Source organism: Cyprinodon tularosa, unplaced genomic scaffold (assembly GCF_016077235.1).
Source record: "Cyprinodon tularosa strain WSP-4 unplaced genomic scaffold, ASM1607723v1 ctg782, whole genome shotgun sequence".
Lineage (NCBI taxonomy): Eukaryota > Metazoa > Chordata > Actinopteri > Cyprinodontiformes > Cyprinodontidae > Cyprinodon > Cyprinodon tularosa.
This window is the reverse complement of record NW_024039543.1, coordinates 251,841-276,766: the sequence shown is the minus strand read 5'-3', so window position 1 is coordinate 276,766 and position 24,926 is coordinate 251,841. Positions and strand designations below refer to the sequence as shown.

The window sequence follows — 24,926 nt, the reverse complement described above, 5'->3', positions numbered from 1 at the left end:
TATTTACATCTCATTGTTTTCTATACATTTATAATACAGGTTCTTGTATTTCGGAAAGAACTACTTCTTCCATAAAGGTTCTGTAAGTAAACACAAACGAGCTGCCATGAATTCACTGTTTCTGCTGCGTTAAATGGAGACAGAAAGGTCCTGCTGAGCCTCACTGATCTAACAACCTGCTAATATCTTTAGACACCAAATGTTTCTTTAGTTAAAACTATAAACGGGAAAAAATAGAGATGTACTTTTTGTATCAAATATGGTAAGAATAAAGGTATTCATGTAAGATGGTTGTACATGAGATATTTGTGCCCTTTTCTGCATCTTTAGTCGTAAACTTGGAGGTAAGGAGAGTCGGATCCTGGATGTGTGGCTGTTGAGGTCAGGAGAATCCTTCTGCTTTGACCTGGAGGACGTCACAAAGGCCGGCCCGAGTCTGAAGGACCTGAGGGAACATGAAATTAGAGACTAGACATGTTCAATCCATCACTGAGAGTTTGGGGTTCCTGAACATTTCAGCCTGTGACGCCAAAAACACCTTAAAATACACGTAGCTATTTCACTCTAATTATCATATTGCAATATGAATGTATTCTCTTAAATAGCATTTAATGATAAAATGTATATATTTCATTATGTATGCTAACTTATTTATGGAGCAGTTAATTATTGCACATTTTATTATTTCATGCTATATCTGTTCTGTTTGATTAGATAAATGTTTTTTTTATATAACATCTAATCATTTAAATCAGGGGGCTTTAACGTTTTCCAGGCCAAGGAGCCCAAACTGATGGCGAAATGGAGCGGGGACCCCCTAATTATATATATTGTATTAAATGGTGTTATATCAAACTAGTCCTACAGTCACTCTATTACAGATGGAGTAATGCAAATGAAAGTAATCCCTCACTGGGATTATTAAAGTATTTCTGATTCCTGGTTGATGGGACAGGTGTTGTGAATGAAACGGTGCCCAGCTAGAAAGAGCTCCTGTGTGTCGCTGAAAGACATCTTCTGCCTCCATTTATCTGTTTACTACAGTGTGCTGAATTCATGTTAATGTGGATTTAGACATTTCGAATAGTGGAAAAAAAAAAAAAAAAAAAGTCTAATCAACCAAAACTTTTGCGACCCCCATGCAGTACCTCTGTGGACTCCCTAGGAGGTCGCGGACCACCTGTTGAAGACCTCCGATTTAAACTATGATTAATTTATGGGGACATTCAAATATTTAATTTCATATTTTATATGGCATATTTAATATTCACAATATGTGCTTGATAAATGAATTTTCAAAATAACAATTATTTAATTTATAATCCAAAACATATTTTAATTAACTAATAGAAAATTTATTTAATTGTTCCTTTTTCTCTGGATACTAAATGTTCTTTTCTCTGGAGAAAAGCTCACCTTCAGAGTGCTGAGAATTTCTCCAAACAGGTGTTTCGCTTCCTGAGTATCCGGTTCCTCAAAGTAATCTGACACTGAGATGTCCACCACGATGGACCTGATTTTACTGCAAACACCTGTGGAGGAGGACAGAAGGTCAGGAGGACAGAAGGTCAAGAGGACGGAAGGTCAGGAGGACGGAAGGTCAGCAGGACGGGAGGTCAGGAGGACGGAAGGTCAGGAGGACAGAAAGTCAAGAGAACATAAGGTAAGGAGGACGAAAGGTGAACCTCTGTGATGCGATAAATAATGCTGAAAGCAGTAAGTAGCAGAACAGGGATCCTACTGTGGAAGTGGAGGATGGCCTGGCCGCTGACCGGTGTGTGGGTCAGAATCAGCATCTGCAGACTCTTCAGTCCAGCCTTACAGAGCTCTGTCGCCACCTGCAGGCTCAGGTCAGTAATGCGCTCCAGCTCCAGCACCTGCAGGCGAGGGCAGCTGCCCACTTCACAGCAATACCAGGAACACACAAGAATATTTCTAATCCTGCCCCAAATGTTCTGTTTCTATATTACACATTAATATTCAGCTTATCATTAATGATACATTTAATGAATCGTTAATATTTACATGATCTATGGAAGAGCTGGAAAAATGGCCTCTGACTTACCAACAGCAACCAATCCCTGAGTGCTGCAGCCAGCCCCGCCCACACTGAGGGAACGCAGATGTGGCCAACATCTGCCGATCGTTTGCAGGCAGCGTTTTCCGAAACGAGTCGGCTGTTGGCTAAAACCGAAAGATAACGGTCAGAGGATTTCATTTAAACATGTCGATTTTAACAAGGCAGAAATCATCACTGTAAATAAATCATTTTATTTGAAAGGAATCAAACAGAAAACCACCTGGGGTGCGCCGGAGCAACATGGAGTCTGCTGATGCTCCTGCATCCAGCCCCCAGGGCCCACAGGACCTCCTGACCAACCGGATCTGAGGAACTCCTGCCGGCAGAGGAAGCGGTTAAACGCTGCGACTGAGCAGCAGGCAGGTGGACAGTGGGAGAGGCAGCCTCACCTGTATGTGAGAGTTTGCAGGTTCCTGCAGTAGCAGCTGGCCATCCACAGCGTCCTGTCGCTGAGCATGTGAGGACACTGGGAGACGGAGAGGTGAAGCAGGCTGCCCCCCGCTGAGCGCAGCAGCGCCTCCACGCCGGGCTCCACGCTGCTTCTGAAAGAGACCACCTGACATCGTCACTCCTGACCCTCACACCTTCAGTTCCTTCAGTCAAACCTTCAGATTACAGCTGGACTCCTGTTAGAACTACACACTGCAAAAAAGGCAATTTTTCTTGAAATAAGTGCATTTTTTCTTCAATTGAGCCAATGGAACTGTCAGGAACCCAGTTTGTGTGGTCTGTTTTTGTGTTTCCTTTCCTCCTCCACCAGGTGGTGCCCCGTCCTCATTGGGCCTCCCTGCACACCTGCAGCTCATTGCCTCATTACCTGTGGAGTGTTCTTAAGCTGCTGACTGCCACTACCTCGATGCCAGAGTGTTTACCTATACAGGGTACTCTAGCCATGCTTAGTTTAGCAGAGTCTAACCTGAGTTTTTGTTTTGCCAGTTTTGGATTTTCTAGTCAAGCTGAGTTTTTCTGAGTCAAACTGAGTTTTTGTCAACCAGAGCCTTAACTTTGTCTTCCTCTTTGCTTCTCGGCAGGAAGTCATCCTGCAAACTGGATTTTTTCGGACCTTCTCTCTCTGGAGGGATCAACTGTGCTTCTAACTGAGCTGGGGTTCCAAATAGTGTTGCGCCGATGCCATTTTTTGGCCCCGATACCGATACCTGGCTGTACAGTATTGGCCGAAACCGATACCATAATAATATAAAATAATTGCCATCATGGCTTCATGTCAAGCTGCTGCCTACCTTTGTGAAGCAGGAAAAACTCTAATACAAAGTGAATCCAGTAGAACTTTTTATTGCCTACTAGGAGTGGGTGACAATCGTTGAATAAACTTATGGCTCTCAAGATGGTATCAGTGCCCTATTTGTTGGTACTCGCCGATACCGATACCACCATTTTAGGGCAGTATCGGGGCCCCGTCCGATACTGGTCTCGGTATCGGTGCAACACTAATTCCAAACAGGAGGTTTGGATCCACTTTCCCCAAGAGGTCGTTTGAGCTTCACACTGAGCAAAGGTTTCATCTGCACCGCAGCCCGTTCAAGTACCGCAGGAAATCTGAGAGGCAGTCAGCTTCTCCGTTCACCAAGGAACAACCGCAGTCTGAGTAACACCAAACGAGACAATCACTGGAACATTCCACACAGATTGAATTCCATAAAGGACACCTTTTTCTGGAGAAGTGAGTCTGCAACCTATTCCTCCAATTCAAGCCTAAGAATCTAATTTCCCACTGAGCCTGAACTAACCGCAGTGTCTTCCCCTCACCTTCCAGTTGCGGTTTGACAGTGTTCTGAGCAGCACTGGATTCATCACCATATTCTTAATAAACCTGTTAAACTTTTCCCTGGTCTCTCTGTTTGGTGTTCTGCATTTTGGGTCAGACCTTTAATTAAATCATGACAGGAATAAAACAATTTACATTTAAAATAATAAAACAATTTTGCAGTCTCTTATTTCAAATGCACAATATCAAATTATCTTATTTTAAGAGTTAAAAATTATCTTTTCATTGGCAGATCCTCTGATTTTTTTAAATCAAATTAAGAGTAAATACATTTATTTTGTGATTTTTAATCATTTTCAGAACGTTTTTGCAGCATATGCTGTTTCCATGGCAACATGCATATTTCTCTGCTTAATATAAGATAATATCTCAACATTTTCTCTGAGCTTTTCAGATTTTTAATCCCTCTGAGCTGCCTGGCTGTGTCTACTGGCGTTACTAGCCTTGTGAGGACCCTCCGCTGATGTTCTTATCATGTTCTAAAAGGGACAGAAATCCTCCTATATATTTAAGTTCATTTTCACAGGAGCTGCCCGTATAAGTCCAGTAGAAGCTAAGGGTCATGTATGTTGGGTGCGTGTGTGAGAGAGATACCGTGTGTTTCTGTGGTAATCCTCCCGCGTCTCGTCGGCCCGCCGGCTCCGAGGCTTCAGGTTGTGGAGGATGACAGACTGGGTCTGAGTGCACCACTGAGACAGAGTCTGCAGGAACTACACAAACATTAAAAATGGACTGTTAATTCAGATATGGATGCAAACAAAAGTTATTGGAATGAAATGCTCATCCTTTGTGCTGCAGACCCCTTATAGTCCTAGAGCTAAATTCCTGTTAAAGGCGGCAGAGCTAAAAGCAGATCATTCTGTCTGCCACTAAATAACTGAAATATAAATGTCTTTATACTTATTTAACAAGTTTGTAGCCAAAGTTAACACTGATCCATTTCTGCAGCTCTCTCTACAATAATTCATGATTCTAAACTGGTCTAAATTAACTCATATTTCAAAAACTCTTCATTTTATGTTGGTATATTTTCAGGTATTGACCAGTTCTCCAAACGTCCGCCTCACTGGAACTCAGCACCTTTTTCTATCTGTTTGCTGTTTCAGCAACAGTCAGGGTTTCTATCAACTACAGCTTTCTTCTAATCGCTGTAACATAGAAACAGGATCAGTAATCTGCAGGATTAAAAACCCTTTTGATAGATTTATTGCACAACTCTGCTGTTTTAGCATTAAAACAACCTAGTTTTACATCTTTATTGACTTTAGTACCTAAGTAGCTTATAAGCTTCAAAAATATTTCATTCATCATTGAACAATATTGGGTCCAAATATATTATAACAATGAAGACCTAAATAAATATAAAACTTTACTCAGCACTGAGGAAAGTAGTAAGAATAAAAAGTTATGGGTAAAATGATTACTCAAGTACTGAGTAATTGTTGAAAACAAAAGATTTAATTAGATTTAAAATAAAAAAAAAATCAGACAGAATTAAGTGCAAATTCTGGTATTGCAAATTATAAATAAAAATATTACAATGCAAATAAATAATATTACAACCATAATATCATATTCTCAACATTAATTTATAGAAACGATTGTTCACAGCAGGTAATTAATATATATTAGGAAAGTGTAAAGAATATATATAACTTGACATCAAACGGTCCAAGTCACTGATGGTGGGTAGAGTAACATCAGCTGAGCAGTCAGGCTGACCTGCAGGGGGTGATGGTGAGTCTGGTAAAGCTTAATGCTCTACACAGTTTAATGCTACGTTCAAACCACAATCAGCAGGAGCAGCAAAAACTTGCTTGCTGCTTCATTTTTGATGCTGTACAAGTTTAGTTCTGACGAACGGCTGAAGTATTTTTGCTGCTCTGGCTGCATGGTAGAAAATTGGGTCTGATGCATGTTGAGCGGAGCTACCCCATCCTTTCTTTGCCTGTAACAATGGCTTATGAAATGAAAAGAGTCAATTTGTTTATTTTAATGAATGATGCGACGTTCAGACTGCAAGCATTGGATGCCGCAAAAAAGCTTCTGCTGCTTCATTATTGATGCTTGTCTACCGGTACATTAAGGTCAGACGTCCAGTAAAGTGTGTCCAGATGCATCTGATGCTTCTGCTGCTCCTGTGTTCAATGACAGAGAGCAGCTTTGCTATATTAGCCGTGATCAGTGGGTAAAAACTAGTTTTAATGTTTCTAAGTGCGAAAGTCCACCTGGAAACTTTCAGCCAGATCCTGCCTTCAAATTTTATTTAGCTGTCAGAGTTGCATAGACCCCTGTACAATGGCGGTGAGCTGTCACTGGGAATTCCGTTCAACAGCATCCTCTGGCCCGGTCACCTGTTGGGGGTTTCCGCTACTGTTCGCCATGGCTGGAGGGCCATTTTTATGTACATAATCCAAACTGCAGGCAGCTCCTCTGATTGGTTGATGTGGCTCGTCGAACAGCAAAAGTTAAATTCTTCCAACTCCAGCAGCTTCTGCTTTTGCAGCGCATCACGTGCATCAGAAGCTCACGAGGCGCTGCTTCCGTTCCTCAAAACGCGCTGCAGGACCTTCTGCTACGCATTGATGCGTGTCAGCCTTTGACTTAGCATGTAAACCTGCTGCTTCTGTTGCCTGTAGCCCGTGCGGTCTGAACGTAGCATAACACAGACCAGACAAATCACAGCGCAGCGGTGGCCCCTAATGCACCAGCGCTTCTCCAAAACCATAACAGTCAAGGCTGCTGATGGAATGGAGCCATGTTCTAATGATGTCATCTATTATCTCCCAAAAGAGCTGTTTATGTTTTAACATTTCATTAACTGGCTGCTGTAAGAGCTACTCTTTTTTTTTAAAGTTGATTTTTCAATCACATCATTAGTTACCTGATTGGTCCTAAACTGTTTCCATTGACTCTATATGTCTCGCCATGGAGTCCGTCTCCTTTTAAGACTAATATATGATGTAAGTGTTACTCATATGAGAGTAGCCATACTTCCACAAGAGTATTACATAAGGTAAAGAGTATAGTAAAGTATAGATACCTTTAAGAGTATAGTAAAGTATAGATACCTTTAATTACTGTTCTAAACGTTACTCAAGTAAATGTAACTGAGTAAATACTGCTTACTACCCACCTCTGATGGTATCTGAGTAATTAGCAAACAGATGGTAATATACTGCAGCTCTGGTTAGCTTCATATTAGAAATAACACTGAGGAGGTCTTAGGTTAACGATAATAATCAGAGATGGCTTTAAAAGGACGATGATGTACCTCAGTCGACACTCGAGCGTTTTCCAGTCGAAGGTGTGTCCAAACCGCCGGGTGCCTGGCAACAAACCTCCAATCACGGCACACCTCGGCAACGCGCAGCAACGAGCGCACGTCCAAATATGGGAAGACGCAGAACAGCCCCGCCCTCATCTTTAGGGTGTCCGCCTCTGTCTGCCTGTTGGCGTGATGGCGGGAGGGGGTGGAGCCAATGGAGTAGGGCGTGTCTACTGGGTCGGGGGAACAGGAAGAGGAAGGAGAGTAAATAAAAGGTGTTAAAACTCTAACAATCAATGAGAGGAGGAGGTGCTTACCTGTTCCAGGTGTGTGCTTTCTGGCAAATATGTGGTGCGTCATCTCAGGACTGCTCCACAGGCCTTCCTCCTCCTCTTCCTCATCCTCTTCCTCAGTGCTGTGGTGTCGAATGTTTCTTCTGCTCCAGGTTCTCCCCCATCCTTCATCTCCAACCCTGATTAATCATCAAACTTTTTTCAGGCATTTATCATGTAATTCCATTTAATATTATAGCCTTATTTAAGCAGAAGAAATACTGAGATTTAAAACCTTAATAACAAGGAGTTTTTGAATAAAAAGAAGATAAAGATAAAAAGTAAAAAAAAGTAAAAAGCTACAACAACCTGGCATAGGTAGATTGCACATCCCTTACCCGACCCTTTGCCTTGAGCCATGAGTTTATTCCATGTTTGCATTAAGTGATAACTGATCAATATAAGAGCTTTCTATAAATGTTAGAAATACCACAAACTCTAAGAAGACCTTTCCTCTACCTCTTACCTCTACTGCTAATTATTCTCTGACTGCTTCTGAGCTGATCTAAAAGTCCTGTTTCAGCTTTCTTCAGTAGAAATCTCAGGGATTTCAGTCAGAACCACTGGGTTTTTAAAGCTTTATTCCCAGTTAGAGCAGAAAAAAAAAGAAATCCCACAGCAAAAACCATAACATTTCCACCATGGGTCTGATCTTTTTGTTGTTTCTATGCAAAGCTCTTCTCTTTGAAAGCTTGGCTAAATCTGTGAAGGCACATAATGTACTCTGACACAACCTTCACAGCTTTTTCATCATTATAAGTAAGGGAGACAAACTCTGTTTAGATCAGAACAGGGCAGATTACCAAACAATAATGGCCGTATGATGAACTGTTCTCTCTTTGCAAAGATAAAACAAGTCCCAACTGAGTGAAATCCATCAATCTATGTTTATTTAACTGGAGATGATTGTTGAATATTTAATAATAACAATAATAATAATAATAATAATAATAATAATACATTTTATTTGTATTGCACTTTACATTTCAACAAAATCTCAAAGTGCTACAAAATTTATAGTTATATTTTTCTTAACCACGACAATTATCATTGAACATTCTAAAAAAACGGGTAAAAACATCACATTTCCACCATGGGTTTGATCTTTTGGTGATTTGTTGTTTCTATGCAAAGCTCTTCTCTTTGAAAGCTTGGCTGAATCTGTGAGGGCACGTAGTGAACTAAACCCTTTAAAGCCCTGAATCATTAAATAATTACTTAATTTTCATTAAATTAGAATTGTTGTTGTCAGAAGAGGTAGATTTCTCTTATTTCGTATGTCTATTTATGCTATTTACTCACTGAAAAAAGATTTTCCTTCAGTCTCTTCCACCTGCAAGGCCACACATAGGCATGCATAGAAGACACTCAGTGGCGGCTGGTGAAAAATATTTTTGGTGGGGCTGATATAGCCTAGTGTATGTCTCCAACTAATCCGGAATAAGAATTCAAATAAACAATTGGACAATACATACAATTTAACAGTAATGATTTAATTTACTATATAATAATAGTAACAGTGATGATTTGGGTCACTGTGACGGGGTTCTTTGGCCTCCAAGAATCCAGTCTCAGTCGGGTTACCGGTGTTGGTGATTTATTGAGCTCAAAAACTCAAAACAGGGTGCAAAAGAAACTAAACATACAAGATACTCTGGGCCTCAGCCTCCCTCCAGTTACCAGCAATGTAACAAAGAAACGGAAAACAAAAATTGCCGCTCTTCTTCCCACAGCCCTCATTAAATAGTTTAAGCCCCTCACATCAGGCTCTCTTATTTCTGATTTCTTCTCATTAATCAGTTTTGTCCATATATTACCTCCACAAACAATTGATGTAAAACAAAACAAATAATTTTTACAACTTAATTCTTTTACACAGATTCATTGACTTATTCAATTACACCAAACTGGGTTTGAACCCAGCAAAGACGCAACCAGACTGAAGATGACAAGTCCCCGCATAAACACGTACACACCCACACCCCCCACATACCCACACACACACACACACACACACACACACACACACACACACACACACACACACACACACACACACACACACACACACACACACACACACGGCTAACCCCACTGAAATATTAAGTGTGCACCCTCAATATGCCAGCAGGTAACCAGGAACAGCTTGTGTGCTTTAAGTTAATGGAGCTACTGATCTCAGCGCGAGTGTATTGGTCCTCACAAACACAGTATAACAGGAATGTGTGTGTGGTGCGCAAAGTTAGAGAGGTTGTTTTAAGCGACGAGGTGGATTCGTCACAGTCACAATAACCATGACATGAAATGTTCATATCCTACAACAGGGATATTCTTCTGGCAAACGGGTAGATAAATAACGATCTCACCGAATTTGGTGGAAGCTGCATCTCGGTCGTTACATTCGCCATCTTCCCTCTAACTGTCTGCACCTGCGCTTGGGTTCAGAAGCCTGTTAAAGCGCAGTATTTTCAGCGCCCCAATACCATAAAGTTCCGAGACGCTGATTGGCCATTAAATTCACCTAGCAATAGTACATGATTGACAGATTCTCTGCAAATGTGGGTCAGTCTGATCAGCGCCCCCAGAACAGAGACGGTAGGAGTCTGTCTGTGGAAATCCACAAATTAATGACAGTAGATAGGGAAATGTAGTTTATACAATTTGTTTTGCTTATAGGTACACAGTCTAGAGAGTAAAACTGACATTTATGAGTTAATTTCTAAAAATATATTTTACGTTTCTCTCTTCTTATCAGGGAGGGCGGTGCCCCAGCGCCCCCTATGGGCCGGCCGCCACTGAAGACACTTATTCTCATAACAAGCCAAATTCTTTCTCAATGTTTGTTATTGTTTAACCAAAGTGTGTGTAATTTGTTTTGACTCTGAAACAACCTTCACAGCTTTTTCATTATAAGTAAGGGATACAAACTCTGTCTAGATTAGAACAGGGCTGATTACCAAACAATAACGGCCGTATGATGAACTGTTCTCTCTTTGCAAAGATAAAATAAAATAACAACTGAGTGAAATCCATCTATCTCTGTTTATTTAACTGGAGAAAAAATACTTTTTACCCATGACAATTGTCATTGAACATTGTGAAAAAAGAAAAAAAAAAAGAAAAACATACATTTTATATTATTGATGGATGAAATCTGGCTATTAACAGGGTTTAAATGTTTCTAGAGGTTCATTGTGTGAATAATCAAAGGTTAAAAGTGAAAAATTAAGATCAGTTGAATCAAATGGAATTCTTTTTAAAGATCTCCTTATCTTTAACATACCTAAAATATGAATGTATGTTTTATTTTGTTTTTATTGTTAGATTATGAGTCCCTGAAGAAGCAGTCGCCTTCTGCTGATTTTATCCTGTATGCTGGCGTAGAAACAGCCATAAAGTTAAACTAATGAATACATTTTTAAAACAGACTAGGGCTGAAACTAACAATCATTTTGCAAATCAATTAATCTGTTGATTATTTTTTTTATTAATAATTGGATAGAAGACGTTAAACCAAGTGAAACTAAAACTTTTCCACTTAAAGAGTTCTGAATGGAGTATATTAACAGACGAAAACGTTTTTTTTTTTCAATCTTAAATGGAAAATGTTTCTATATTTTTTCTACAATTTAGGTATAATTACTGCTCTATGTGGGTCACTGTGTCAGCTAAAGTCAAGTTTTTAGGCAAGGCTAGGCAAATTTATTTGTATAGCACAATTCAGTACAAAGACAATGCAAAGTGCTTTACATGATTAAAATACAGGAAAATAAAACAGAATCAAAGCAAGTAGGAAAAAATAAAAAAATGCAGGAACAAAAAAGAATATAAAAAATTCTTCTTTTAAGTCTCTCTACTCCAGTTAACCATTAATCGATTACTAAATTAGTTAACGATTTTTACTTTTAACTCTACGTTTAACTTTTTATATCAATCACTGGTTTCTGGATAAACTGTTAAAAGACTGGATTTCCTCAATATCTTCCACAATAAAGGTCTTTAATAAACCGAATGATGAAATTCCCTGCAGTGTTGAATTATTAATCTGGAATTAACCATGTTGTCTAGTTTATTTTAAATAACAAATTTAAAGCTTTAAAGGGAGTTTAAATCCAATAGGATAGGGTTTTTTAAAAAGCAACTGAAGATGCTGCTATTCAAGCAGGTTTTTATGCCTTTGTTTGTATTTTTCCATTTTTTTTTTAATGTAGTTTTACATTGTATTCTACATTGTTCTATTGTTACGTTTTTATTCTGAAGCACTTTGTGATTTTTATCCTTGAAAAGTGCTATACGAATACATTGACTTTACTTAAATTTGACTTATAATGGTCGTTTTTTGATAAGATTTTTTTTGTTTTTAATTTTTATTTCCCTTCCCTTTTAATCCACATACCAGACTCTCTCTCTCCGTCTGAATCCCTCTCTTTCCCGTGGAGTCCAGTGTGCGGCGTAATGAGACGGCTGGAAGTGGAGCAGTCCTCCCTCACAGTCCCAGCCCCCCGAGCCCAGAGATAAGGTCCTCATTTCCTCATTCAGACCACTGAAACAGACAAGAGGAGTGATGAAAAAGCTCAAAAGCTGAAGCAATAACTACGTCTGTAACGCCTTGCTTTAAATAATCCTTCCAGCTACCCGATGCTTTCAAAGTCTGTAGGAACTTTATGTGTCAAAGAAATTTAGGAAACAAACAGTCTTTGTGACCAAAGGACAATTTAATGAACCTGTAGTGATGGTGTCCATGTGTTTGCTCTCCCAGTCTGTAGGAACTTGAGACACTGTAGCTTCTCTAAATAAATAAACAGACAGCAAACAAATGTATAAAACAGATTTTCTCTTTTGTTTAATCCTTATATGACCAGATGCTGGTTCCTTACCCTGTTTCCAATGCTGTCCTGCATCTTGTTGGGGATGATGTCATCGGTGCTGCCGTCCAGGCTCCGCCCAGCTCGTCCAGGTACAGGTGAGTACACCTCAGAGGGTGAGTACGGCTCGGCGTATTCAAACCTGTCGTTGTTTGTGAAGTGGTTGTGGCTGAGCAGCAGTAACTGCCTCTCTGCTCGGTCGGCTCGATCCAACAACGTCTCGATGAAAACCTACAATAAAGAAAATGGCCGCTCACACTGAGACTAGTTCTGCTGGAAGTTTCTTCCTGTTAAAAGGGAGTTGTTCCTCTCCACTGTCGCTACAAGCATGCTTAGTTTGAGTGCCTTGAGATGACATGTGTTGTGAATTGGCGCTATAGAAATAACCTGAATTGAAATGAATTAGTTGGTCTTTACCACAGTATTCGGGCCATTTTCAATTAAGGGAAAAATATTTCCTTAGTAAATGTCTGCCTAAAAAGTTACAAATTTATAGACTAATTTCACATTTTTACAGGAATAAAACTATGGATATTCTCTGATGCAAAAATGTTTTGAAGTTAATACAAAAAAATGTAAGATTCTATTTTTTCTAGGTTGGAATTGAATAAATTGTTGCGATTAATCGTGGAAAATAATCAGGTTTTAATTTTGAAGAATTTTAGCTTTTCAACATCAGTTAATATCCAAAATTCAGGGCAGCATTTATTTGTTCTTTCTTTCTTTCTTTCTTTCTTTCTTTCTTTCTTTCTTTCTTTCTTTCTTTCTTTCTTTCTTTCTTTCTTTCTTTCTTTCTTTCTTTCTTTCTTTCTTTCTTTCTTTCTTTCTTTCTTTCTTTCTTTCTTTCTTTCTTTCTTTCTTTCTTTCTTTCTTTCTTTCTTTTTTAAGCTCCTATAATTTTTAAGCTAGATTTAGATGAAGCAGAATTTGAACAGCATGTACTTTTAAATTGTAACCATATTTTCAGACAAATGCTGACTGCACTTATTCAACATTAACTTATAGTCTTTATTTTCTATTTTAGTTTATTTAATAAGACCTATGAATTCTGCAGAAGGTTATAATAAAAACATAAACATAATCTTTTTCTGCTTTCAAAATTCTTTTACTTTACCTGTAGAAACAACCTTGTGGTTAAAAAAACAAAAAAACTCAGTCTTTAATACCAGAATATGATGTCTGTTCCACTTAGGTTATGTATAAATAATGAACTAAAGATTTAAAAAATTTCACAAACAGGACAGTGGTAAACATAAAGTTAGCTTTTGAAAAATAAGAGTAATCTTAAATAACTTGATAATAGATAATACTGCCTTGCGATGGACTGGCTAACATGAACTAACATTCATTAATCTTAATTTTCCCAAACTGCTGATAGTGAAAACAACTTAAAAATATACAGAGAAATGTTTTTAATGTATTTATTTAGTTTTCAAAGTATGAGAATGTAAATATTCATTAGAACAGAATTTTTCACTTTGAAAGACTTTTTTATGATTTAAAAAAAAATAATACTCAATTGTTGATGATTGACAAACATTATTCTATTTACCTAAACATCAATTATCCCTACAAAGTATTAGAAATTTAAAATTAAAACCCTAAAATGAAACGAGAAAACATAGAAATATAAAAGTTAACTCAGAAAATCGTAATTGTTTTGATAGTCTACTTTAACTTTTTCAGCAAGTATATTAGCATATTATTTAAATATTAGGGTTCAAGTTAATATTCAGTTAGCAAACTTAATATTATATAATATTAAGTTTGTTATTATTAATATTAAGCCGATATAATCAATTATGTATTTATTAAATAAATTGCTTCCATTTTTAATAAATTGTTAACACAATTGTTAAATGTTATTTATTTATTGAAATCTGGCACTCCTAACCTTCCATATTAACAACCTGTTCTGTTGTTCTCCTATCTGTGGTGTCTGAACGTCACATCAATCCTGCTGTGAATGAAGCTGAGGAGGAGCTCAGAGACCTAATCTAATCAGTATCCAGTAGTTGATCTGATCTAATCCAATGTAATCTACTCTAATCTAATCTGAACATGGCAGTCACCTGCAGCCTGGATTTGGCCTCTGCTTCCTTCTCTGCCGTTTGCCGCAGGAAAAGCTCGATGTCGACCATCTCCCTGTAAAAACAGTAAGAGATTAGTGAAACAGACAGACTGATGTGTTCATTTAACACACAGAGGTAACTGGAGCCACTGGTCTGACCTCACAAGCAGCCCCCCCACCCCTCAGGGCTGCTGGGCCCCCTGTCATCCTGCATCTATTTGAACAGCAAACTGTGTGTCAGGCTGAGGTAAAGCCAACATGACGTGTCCTCTATCTAGAAACCAGGTCTCTCTGCTCACTGCTTTGACTTCCTGGTGGTATTTACTGATCTGCTGAGAGCAAACTGCTATTTAACTGACCTTTAAAGCTGCGCCGCTCTCTGTGTTTTTATTAAATACAGGCTGCTTCATTTAAGACTCACTACATTTAGACACACTTCAACCCTGAAGCCTGAAGCTGCTTATTTTTAGCTTGTGTTGTTTACATTTGGTCTGTTGTCTGCAAAAGCTGCAGATTGAGACATCAGCAGCTTGGAGACACTTGGATGGTAAAATAAAACACATTCCCCCAAATAAACCTCTTAAAGCTGTAGGGAAGCGTCTGTTCCAACTGCTGCATTTCCGAATTCTCCCGAGTGGTGCCCGACTTTATACGAGTGGACAAAGTGAATGTGATTGGTCGTTTATCAAGGGGGCGGGATTGTTGTGGTGGAAGGTTCACAAGCCAGTTTGGTTGTGGCCGGTTTGTCAGAAGCATCTTGCTAACCAGTTAGCAACTTAGTGCTAGTAGGTTCCCAATGGGAAATTCCATTGGGACCAAGTAGCACTAAATTGGTGACTTAGAAACGACACTGTCAAGGAACGCTATGGACAGAGGAAACATGCAAGAGGAGGAGAGTTTAGTGTCGGAGGTCGTGGATGAGTCTCCTCAGTCATCCATTTTTTATTTAGAGGAGGAAAGCGGGGACGAAGATGTTGTGGAAGAGGACGCCAGGGCGGCAGAAGCTTGGTTTGGTGTAGAAGGCTTACAGCCGTACATGTTTGAGCCCTTGCCTCGCAACGCTGCCAGTTCTGTTAGCTCTACGCCTGCTGAAGACACAGACGTCCATCCCCGTGAACACTGGGACGGAACTACATTAGCTGCGACATATGAATCAAGATGCTATGACCGAAAAAATTTGATTGACAGATGACCGTTGATATATGATTGGCCAAATTTAGGTGAACAAGCTAACGTGAAACTAACTGGTCCGCATAAGGTAACAAAAAGCCCCCCACAGATTTTAAATAGAAATTATCTAAATTTTAGGACCATATCGTCTGATAAAGACTATATTTATATACATGTTCAAGCCAGAATGATTTGACATCTAAATATGGCTTCCCTACGACTTTAAAGGCACTGACTCTTGTCGCTCGCTCAGCTCCGTCTCTTTTTCTGAAAGGTTTCTCTTTAGTCGCTCCATCATCTCCACGGCAGCGGACACCTGAAGGAAACAGAAATGCTTCAGAAACAATTGGATGTTTGTAAATAAAAACACATTAAGTGTTTAATAAGAGGCTTAGAATGAGTCTTACCTGTCTGGACAGGTACGCCGCCCTCTCCTCCACCTCCTTCTTCTCCCTCTTCAGCCGCTCCCTATCACGCCTTTTTCGCTGAAGCTCCGCCTCCCTCTTCTGTAGCTCCGCCTTCAGTCGTCCAACGCGCCGGTTCACCCTCTCCTCCACCTCTGCGAAGGTGCGAGCGATTTTATGGTCCAGTCCCAGCCCCAGCCGCTCCTCTAGCCCGATATCCACCGACAGGCTGAAATCCAGGCCCAGGACCCCCACATCGCCGAGGTTCTTCCCAGGAAGCAGGTCCAGAGACCCAGGTAGGGCCAGCGCGGTGGAGGGGATCTCTGCCTGGCTAGGAGGGGGCGGCAGAGCGCGGTCCGGCGGGCTGAACATCTCCCTGAGCAGCTGGATGGAGGCCGAAGACGAGGCGAGGTCCAAGCAGGCCAGCGGTGGAAGGAAGCTGTGGGTGTCCATGTTCAGAGAGGACGTCCCGCTGTGGGACACAGCCGGTCCAGGAAGAGGGAGGAGAGCAGCGGGTCTAGAACTTCTGACCCGACCCTGAAACATGAGCAGATGAGGTCACCCAGGCTGAATTGGTTAAAGAAGTGTTTAAAATGTGGTTTAGAGATGATTAAATGTCTGTTAAACCTGTTAAACAAAGAAACCAAAGACCAAACAAAGAAGCGGGAGGAGAAGAAACCGGTTCTCCAGATCGAACCTGTTAAACATGTTTATATAATTACCAGCAGTTTGACGGTGAGGTCTGCTGCACTAATTTACTTTCTATTGATTGGATCCAGTCTGGATCTCAGTGCTCTGTCACGTCACATCTTGCTGTTTATAGACGCAGCAGGAGGGAGAGGAGCACTTTGGATACTTATAGGAAATCCTTTGATTCTGTTTCTGATTTTAAAATGAGCTCAAACAACGACTAATTTATGAAATAGTTTATGTAACTTCCTAATAGATGATCTGCAGGCTTATTTTAATAATAATAATTGAGCTATTGATCCAAGGACATAGGTTTGATTTCAACTTTGGTAGGGACACTATTCTTCAGTTTCATTGGTCCTTTGCAAAATATGTATGCTCTTTTTTTATGCATAATGTGAGCTTCAGGGCTCATTTTGTTTAAAGAGAACAGCAGCATTTCTTGCCACAATAATACAAATCTTATGAGCACTGCACTCACTAGATGCTGTTTATCAACGTTTAAAGCATCACTGGCTCTGATGAATGTGGAATTAGGACTTTTTCCACTTTGAAAAGGTTTGCATTTAAACTTACCAGTGCCTATTTAACCAAATATAGTCTAAATTAGGGATGCACGATATTGGGATTTTGGCCGATATCCGATATGCCGATATTTTAAAACTCATGTAGCCGATAACCGATATCGATACCGATGTTAAAGCTGGACAAAAATAAGTAGTCATTGAAAATAGCAGTTTTGTTATCCATTTCTGACACAAATAATATACTCAAATATATTTTCATATGCTGATATCAAATAGATTTTTAAAAACGCGGTATCGATCTATTTTACTTTCAAAATCTCGTGAAATTTCATCGTTCTATTCTAATCTATTTTGCAAATTCTTGTAAGATTTTGTTAGTAAAATAGATCGATACCGCGTCAATATATCAACATATAAAAATATGGCAACATTTCGTGAATTTTCTGGGATTTCGTAGCATAACGATGACATATAGCAATATTTCATTAGTAAAAGAGATTGATATGGTGTTTTTAAATGACAATATATCAGCATATGAAGATATTGGGATATTTTAATGTATCAATATTTTTTCCCTCGTCTTTAGAAGTTTTTAAGTCTGTAAAAAATAAGTTTTTTGAGGAAGAAGAAGAAGTAGTATTTTTTTTTATTTTTTTTAAGACTTTAGAAACTCAGAAGCTGATCAAATATCGGGTTAAATATCGGTGGGGTGGCCGATGTCCGATATTCAGTTTTAAGGCCGATACCGATAGGGGGCCGATTATATCGTGCATCCCTAGTCTAAATATGTCTGTTATATGTGGATTTATCCTGTGTTTTCTTCTGAAGATATAGAATTGTGCAGAGGAAAAAAGAGGTAAAACCCACTCTTATTTTTTTATGTAATATGCTGTTGGAATAATTATGTATAAGATACTTAATGTTTGTTCTTATGATGTATAATGTGTGACATATTACTGTTCCAGAGAGGTGTTGCACAAGCAGTATAGGTCAACTCTCAGGAAGTATTGCTCAAGCTTAACGAAACCAGGAGGTTCTCGGACCATTTGACTTCAAGAAATTTAAATGCAAATTGACCTGTTCACTGAGGCCCCGTCCACACAAAGTCAAAACGAACACGAAACGCTGATATTTTCCAAAACGTTTGCCGTAAAGACGGAGACGTAAAATAAATGTGATGGTCCACACGAATGCATGAAAACGCTGCAAAATCTATGCCAGGCCTGTAAGTGGCGCTGTGGTGCCAAAGCAAAAATAAGCGACCAAATGTTGGGCATGCGCACTAATATTTATACATGGTTGCCCTGCGGGTCCATTTTCGTGGTTCAGTCAAATTCAGGTGCTGAACTATGTCGTCGATATTGCTCTGTTCTTCCTGGAGATATTCCAGAAGAAGAAGATTCTGTTGGAAGCCCGACAGCAGGGTGAGTAGCATGAGCAGCAACCATTCAACACAGTACGGCGCCATTGTTGTTGTGATACTGTGTCGCGCATGCGTGTTTAGAGGCGACGCTATGACGCATGTGTGTAAAAAAAAAATGCGGTTAGAGCTTAAAGATGGAAACGCGAAAACGGCGTTTCAAAATCTTCCCACTCTGAAGGCTGAATAAAAAAAAAGATTGTTTACAGACCCCCGAAACGCCGGCTTCGTATGGATGAGAGGCTGGTTTGGTGAAAAATTTGTGCGTTTAGGCCAGGGTTTGACTTCGTGTGGACGGGGCCTGAAGCTGCAAATTGAATTGTATTTCTTGTTTCCTATTCCTTTAGCGCAACCTCAGCTTGTGTAACTAGGGACCTCCCCCTCTGACTTTAATAAATAGCAAGGAGAAAGCTGAAGAACGGCAGAGTGGGGTGGAGATTTGTAAACTCCGCAGTCTCTTCCCACTCTCCTCGCGAGTAAAACTAAATTAATTGTCTCTGTGCCTGCTTTCTTTCCCTGTTGTATTTATGATGTTTTAGGTGCTTAGACCTGACATATGCTCTCTCTGGATCATGCAAAATAATACATTCAACGGACGGCAAATAAATGTATTGTATTTACATGTGCACTGGAACTACGGTATAAGAGTAACTGACACTGAGCATTTAAAATATTAATATTAGAAGTTGTACATATGGGCTGTAGTTACTCTGTGTCGCCCATTTCATGTATTTTATGTAGGGCTGAAACAATTAATCATATTCACAAATTATTTAAATAATCGTGAACTCATTTAGTAATTGATTAATCGTTAACTGGAGTATAGGGCCACTAAAATGTGCCTTTAGCTGATAGAGCAACCCACTTAGAGCAGGAATTATACCAAGATAATAAAAAATATGTAAACATTTTGCATTTAAGATGTAACAAAAAAAAAGTTTTTGTCTGTCAATATTCTCCATCCAGAACTCCTCCAAAGGAAACGTTTAAACGTTTCCGTTTCACCTGGTTTCATTTCATAAAAGATCTTCTTTAAGGAGCCTTTGGCTATCTGATTAAAAGATAAAATAAAAGAAATCCTAACGTTGTTAACTTACATTTCTCAAGTTCCACAAATCAAAAAACTCTCTCCTGCTTCTTTGCAGAACTCCAATCAGAAGCTTTCGCCTGTTTTAGTGTAGATAATATTACGTTTTTTTAATTTGGACTAGTTTCGTAGCCCAATATTAATTTATTTTAGCTGGTTGAGAACATTTCGCTTCCCATCCAGGAAGCTTTCTCAATTCAAAATGTCAGGAATAGCGCTGAGTTCCAGGTTTTATACAGCAGCTCGATTATAAGGAGAAAAAACATTCTAATGTTGGTCTTTCTGTTGTTCTCTGGGACAGATTTATCACCTCAACCTTTACTGAAATGACTGAGTCTTAAATCATGCAGCGGATTTACCTGCGACAGCACCAGCAGGGTCTCGTAGGTGTGCCGGCTGACCAGGTGAGCGCGGAGCTCAGGTACGGATGAGAAGCGGTACTGGTCGCCACAGCGGGGACAGAAGTAGGGCAGCTCCGAGGAAGAGGAGGAAGACATGATTGTCTGAGGAGCGGCAGCAGGAACCCTGGAAGCTGGAGGGAAAGTGGGTCAGCGAGTCTGAGCTTCTACATTATTGATTCTAAAGAGTTGAGGATGAAGCGGAGTGGAGCTGATCTCATTAAGATGAGGATAGTGGAGCTGGATCATCTGAGGTGTGAGGGGGTTTCTGTCGGCTTCATCGCTCACTGGAGGGTCAGTGCGTGCAGAGGAATTTCCTCACGCATGGATGAGCTGGAATAAAGAACCGTCTGGGGCGTGGAGCCGCTGCTCTGCTCCCAACTTCTACCCCTGGATCCTACTTCATCTGATTCCCTAATGCTGCTGTTTGTTTAATATCTGCTATGGTTATCGTCCTAAACGACTTATTTCATATCATATGTTCCCATATTTGTTTATTTCAGCTGTAAAACAGCTTGGAAATGAAGCTTTATTCTGATTTCTCTGTAGTCGTCTCCTCTCCTTAAAGTCTCTGCAGACCATTCAGTCTGTTTTGGGTCATTTTAAGGTTTTCCTTCATCAGAACTTTTGTCCAGTACAGATGCATCATTTATCTAACCTGCTAATGATGATCATAGCTGGAACTGAAATAATGTGCTTCAAAGCAGTTTGTTTAGTGTTTAGATTATCTGTAATCATTTCATTTATGATGCTTTAAAAGGGGAAGAAATAGATTCTATGTCAGATTCTAACTAATAACTGGTAATAAATGACTAATGAGAGGGTCTGAGGTCTAATGCTGGTACATTTAAACCACTGCTAAGTTTTAAACTGATAAAAAAAAATCCCAAACTGCTTTCATGAACTACGTACATTCACATGTACACAAATAATGGGGATGAAGGCCTGATCAGATAAAAAATGTGTGTTTGTATAATGATGTCAGACTCAGGATTCTTATCAGATTTGGTCCGATTGGAAAAAACTGTTATTCTGAAAGAGAGAGGGATTTTTAGGAACTCTATTCCAATTGGCATCCATGTTCAGACCCATTTGGATCTTTGGGTGTCTGAATGTCCACCCTAATCACTATATCAGGGCACTATATAGTGGTTATGCCATTTTAGATGGCTGTGTGAACGTCTAGATCAGGGGTAACCAACTAAAAATCAGTCGGGTCGGAATAAAGAAAATTAACAACCAGCAAAGGTCCAGTGACTTTTTTAACCTCTTAAAACCCCATCGAGTCGCTGGCAACCCGGAGGACCTTAAGTGGGGGTAATAACTCAAAATGCATAAAATTCCACCGGACATTTTTTTACCAGCAGATGGAGCCATTGCGCGCAGCTCCAAGCTGACACCAAGAGTTCAAAGCCCCTGGAACTGTTATAGCTAGAGGTCTGACATTTTCTGCATTTGTGGTTGACATGATGTAGAACACATATAATACAAAAAAACCTGCTTTTTCTTTATTACTGCTGTTCAAAAAGACCTATCATTTCTGAGATTAAAAACAAAACAAACTTTGAGTCATGTTTGAACTGATGCCGGTTAGTCTGTGGTCTTTTCACCCAATTTTATATATTCAGAAACTAGAGGATGTTAGCTTTCAAATAATGTATTGCACGTGTAATTTGGGCGTACAGTTCCTAAGTTATTTGCTTTTTCATTTGGGTATGCAGAATAGGATGTTAAGAAGTTAATCATAATCTGTTACTTTAAAAGGAATTTAACACTGAAATAAAATGGGGTGTTTTTGCATCGATGTTATACAATGACTTTTTAAATTAAAAAAACTTTCAAAAATAGACATTTTTTCCATTTTAAAATCTAAATAGTTTTTTTAAGTAGAGAATAACAATTGTTCAGTTTGGTATATAGATCATTTCCTGATTCAGATATTTTATAAAAGACCTGAACTGACTGTTATTTCTTTCTTTTTTCTGTCTTAATGTTGGCAGTGGGCTTTATTCTGCCCTGCAAGGCTTTAAACCTGGTTTGAATGCAGACTAAGCCATTCTCAAGCACATATCAAGGAGCTCATTTTGAGCCTGGATCCAGATTTATTGTTGATTCTGTTCATGGTGGAGAATCCTGCTTCACAGCAGCAGGTTGAGCCAAACATCCTCTAAATGTTCAGGGTCATCTTTGAGCATCAACTTTTCGTTCCCCAGTTCATCACAGTTCTTCCAGCAGTCCACACTTTCTCTGCTCTCTTTTTCTCATCGTCTTCTCCTTCTTTCCCATCGCCCGGCTTGCCACAGGTTTGCCTGCTGTGTCTAAAAGTAGCAGCAGCAGCAACCCAGACTGACAGCAGCTCATTGGATCACGTGTAGCCTGGTGCTTAACGCTCCGGGGCGCTTCCCCGTAACAGGAGAAGAGGCGCAAGTAAAATTAGAAACTGTCGTCAGACAACATGCAGTAATTTATAAATGTTTTAAATCAGTTTGGGTCCGGATCCGTGACCTCTCCTCTAGTGGATGAAAAAGTAGTGGATTTTTCTCTATCGATCAGATTTGGTCCGCTCTCAATTTGCTGCAACATATTTATACTAGTATTATATTACCATTCAACAGCACATTAAAACAATAATGGTCGTTAACGGTGACTGTAAGAACAGTGAAAAATAAAAATTTTTTAAATAGATTTTTGGCTAAGAATCAATCTTTAGGAATTAATTTAAGAATCGATTCAGAAATGGAAAACAGTGTTTTTAACTCCTCTCTACAGACCAGAGATGAGTGTGAAAGCAGATTAACAGGCAGCGGGTCTAAATGGAGCCACCATGACAGTGTTTTTCATCAGGCAGTAGCAGGAGCATCCAACAGTGAAGATCCCTAAACCATTTCAGCTCCTGATGGAGTTTAATTTGCAACAGTTTTGCTGGTTTAATCATGAATTTGCACAACGTGGAGATATTTCCCAGAGATCTGAGGCGAGACGGGCTGTGAGGAATTCTCCTCCTGATGCACGTGTGGAGATGTTATCAGCCTCTAAAGCAGGGATCAGATCAGATCCACATCCATCACCACCCAAAGCATGTCCAACCTGACCTATAAGGGTCCAACTGGGCCCTTAGTGTTCATCTTTATACTGTCTGTTTATGTCACATAAAATGAAAATCAGACAAATTAAAACTACTGTTAAATGTGATTAAAATAAAATAGACTTAGAATAATAACCGTTCTTTACATTAGAAATAAATATTCTAGTAATTTATAGGAATTTAACCAAAATGAAGCTTAAATAATTGTAGATTTTTTCCAGTTGAATAGACCTGATCAGTGATTGATTGATTTAATCAAAGTGACTGTAACTGGATCCCATTCATTGATGCTAAAGTTATAAACTGATCAGCTGTCAGCAGCCTCATACCTCTGATCATCGATCATCCGCTGCGTCACGCCCTCCTCAGCACCGTCTCCATGAAGACCGTTGCCATGGTTTCCTGTTCGGATCCTGTCTGGACCGTCCGGTACCGGCGGCGGCTTTCAGAGCTGCAGGATGGATCGAAGCGGGACCGGATGCACCACCGCCCCGCGCGCCCAGTTCCAGCCAGCAGCCTCCGCTTGCTGCTGCTGCTGCTGACGTAGGAGCCGCGTGACGTGTCACTGCTGATAAATCACCTTTTTTTTAAAATATATATATAGGTCAAAGGTTACTGCTGCTTTCATTTAAATACTGTTCATGTTTTTACAATTATTAATAATATATTATTGCTGTTATTTTGTTATTTATTTTCATGTTTGTAGCAACTGATAAAAATCCGTTCATAAATTATAATTATTTTTTTAAATATTTTTGCAAAAAATAATGAATTATTGACTGATAGTACGGACAGGATTTAGAAATTATTTTAAGAAATTAAATTTTATGTTATTGTTGTGTCGATTTCTAAGACACATTATTTTTCAGTAAAAACCTCTAAATATTTTGAGAGAATGAAAACATTTTACAAAGGGTCCGCGACCCCTAGGGGATCAGCAGAGGTACTGCATGGGGGTCGCAAAAGTTTTGGTTGATTAGACTTTTTTTTTAATATATTCCCTCCCTGCCTCCCAGATCTCCAGATGCATTTGAGATATCAAAAAAGTACTCCAGAGTGTTGTTCAGCATGGAGGTGAGTAGAAAATGAAGGCTAATCATGTTTTGGGTGTACTATTCCTTTAAACTGTTTCAACAACCTGATGCAGGTGCAGATATAAGGAGTGTTAGGTTGTGTGGAGGTTTTGGAGGACCTAAATGCAGAGGATGAAGGAGGCAGAGATGAGTTTTTGCTCATTTAATGCAGTTCTAAAGGTATCAGACATCCAAAGAAAATACAGAAAACCAAAAGACATCAGGAGGAGCAAAGAAACAAGGAGAAACCAGCTAACAGTAACTGAAGAGGAGGAGTATATATGCCAAACAGAACAAAGGCTGTGTTCAAATTCATGGTCTGCATTCTTCAAGGACTCAGTCTACCTGGAATCGATCCTTTGAAGTCCTTGAAAATAAGGAGACCGGAAGAGTTTTGGCTGTGGATTCAAACAGGTCTACCCTTCGATGGCTATTACCGCCATATGCTCTGTCGCTTAGCAATCGTGACAGTTGACACACAAAGCAGGATAAGATGAATATTGAACTTTTCAAAACTTTCTTTTTATTTAAAACAATTTTTTTTTTTTTTATTGTGAAGTGAACAAAGACTACACTCGCAAGAATCCAGAGTGTAATAAATGTTCCAACCACCGGGAGCAGGAACAAATCAAATCATATGTAATGATAGAAACCTTAGTCAGTTAAATAA

The 24,926-nt window shown here is 39.4% G+C and overlaps 1 protein-coding gene across 2 annotated transcripts; it reads right to left on the bottom strand.

Annotated features, from left to right (window-relative positions):
• LOC119773768 (F-box only protein 41-like) lies at nt 1-23,722 on the bottom strand. Of its 2 annotated transcripts, none has more exons than XM_038270900.1 (17): nt 23,513-23,722; nt 20,060-20,232; nt 15,980-16,513; nt 15,809-15,888; nt 14,404-14,476; nt 12,344-12,562; nt 12,191-12,255; nt 11,863-12,009; nt 7,452-7,606; nt 7,141-7,367; nt 4,461-4,576; nt 2,470-2,622; nt 2,301-2,396; nt 2,066-2,184; nt 1,742-1,900; nt 1,417-1,532; nt 1-445 (listed from the first exon to the last, which is right to left on the bottom strand). In XM_038270900.1, exons 1-17 carry the CDS (start codon nt 23,520-23,522, stop codon nt 383-385), a joined length of 2,505 nt encoding a protein of 834 aa, XP_038126828.1. In that variant the 5' UTR covers nt 23,523-23,722; the 3' UTR covers nt 1-382. The 2 variants fall into 2 exon arrangements, with proteins under 2 accessions (XP_038126828.1, XP_038126829.1); XM_038270901.1 differs by having other exon boundaries at nt 7,141-7,364.
• Between the last annotated feature and the right edge of the window lie 1,204 nt (nt 23,723-24,926).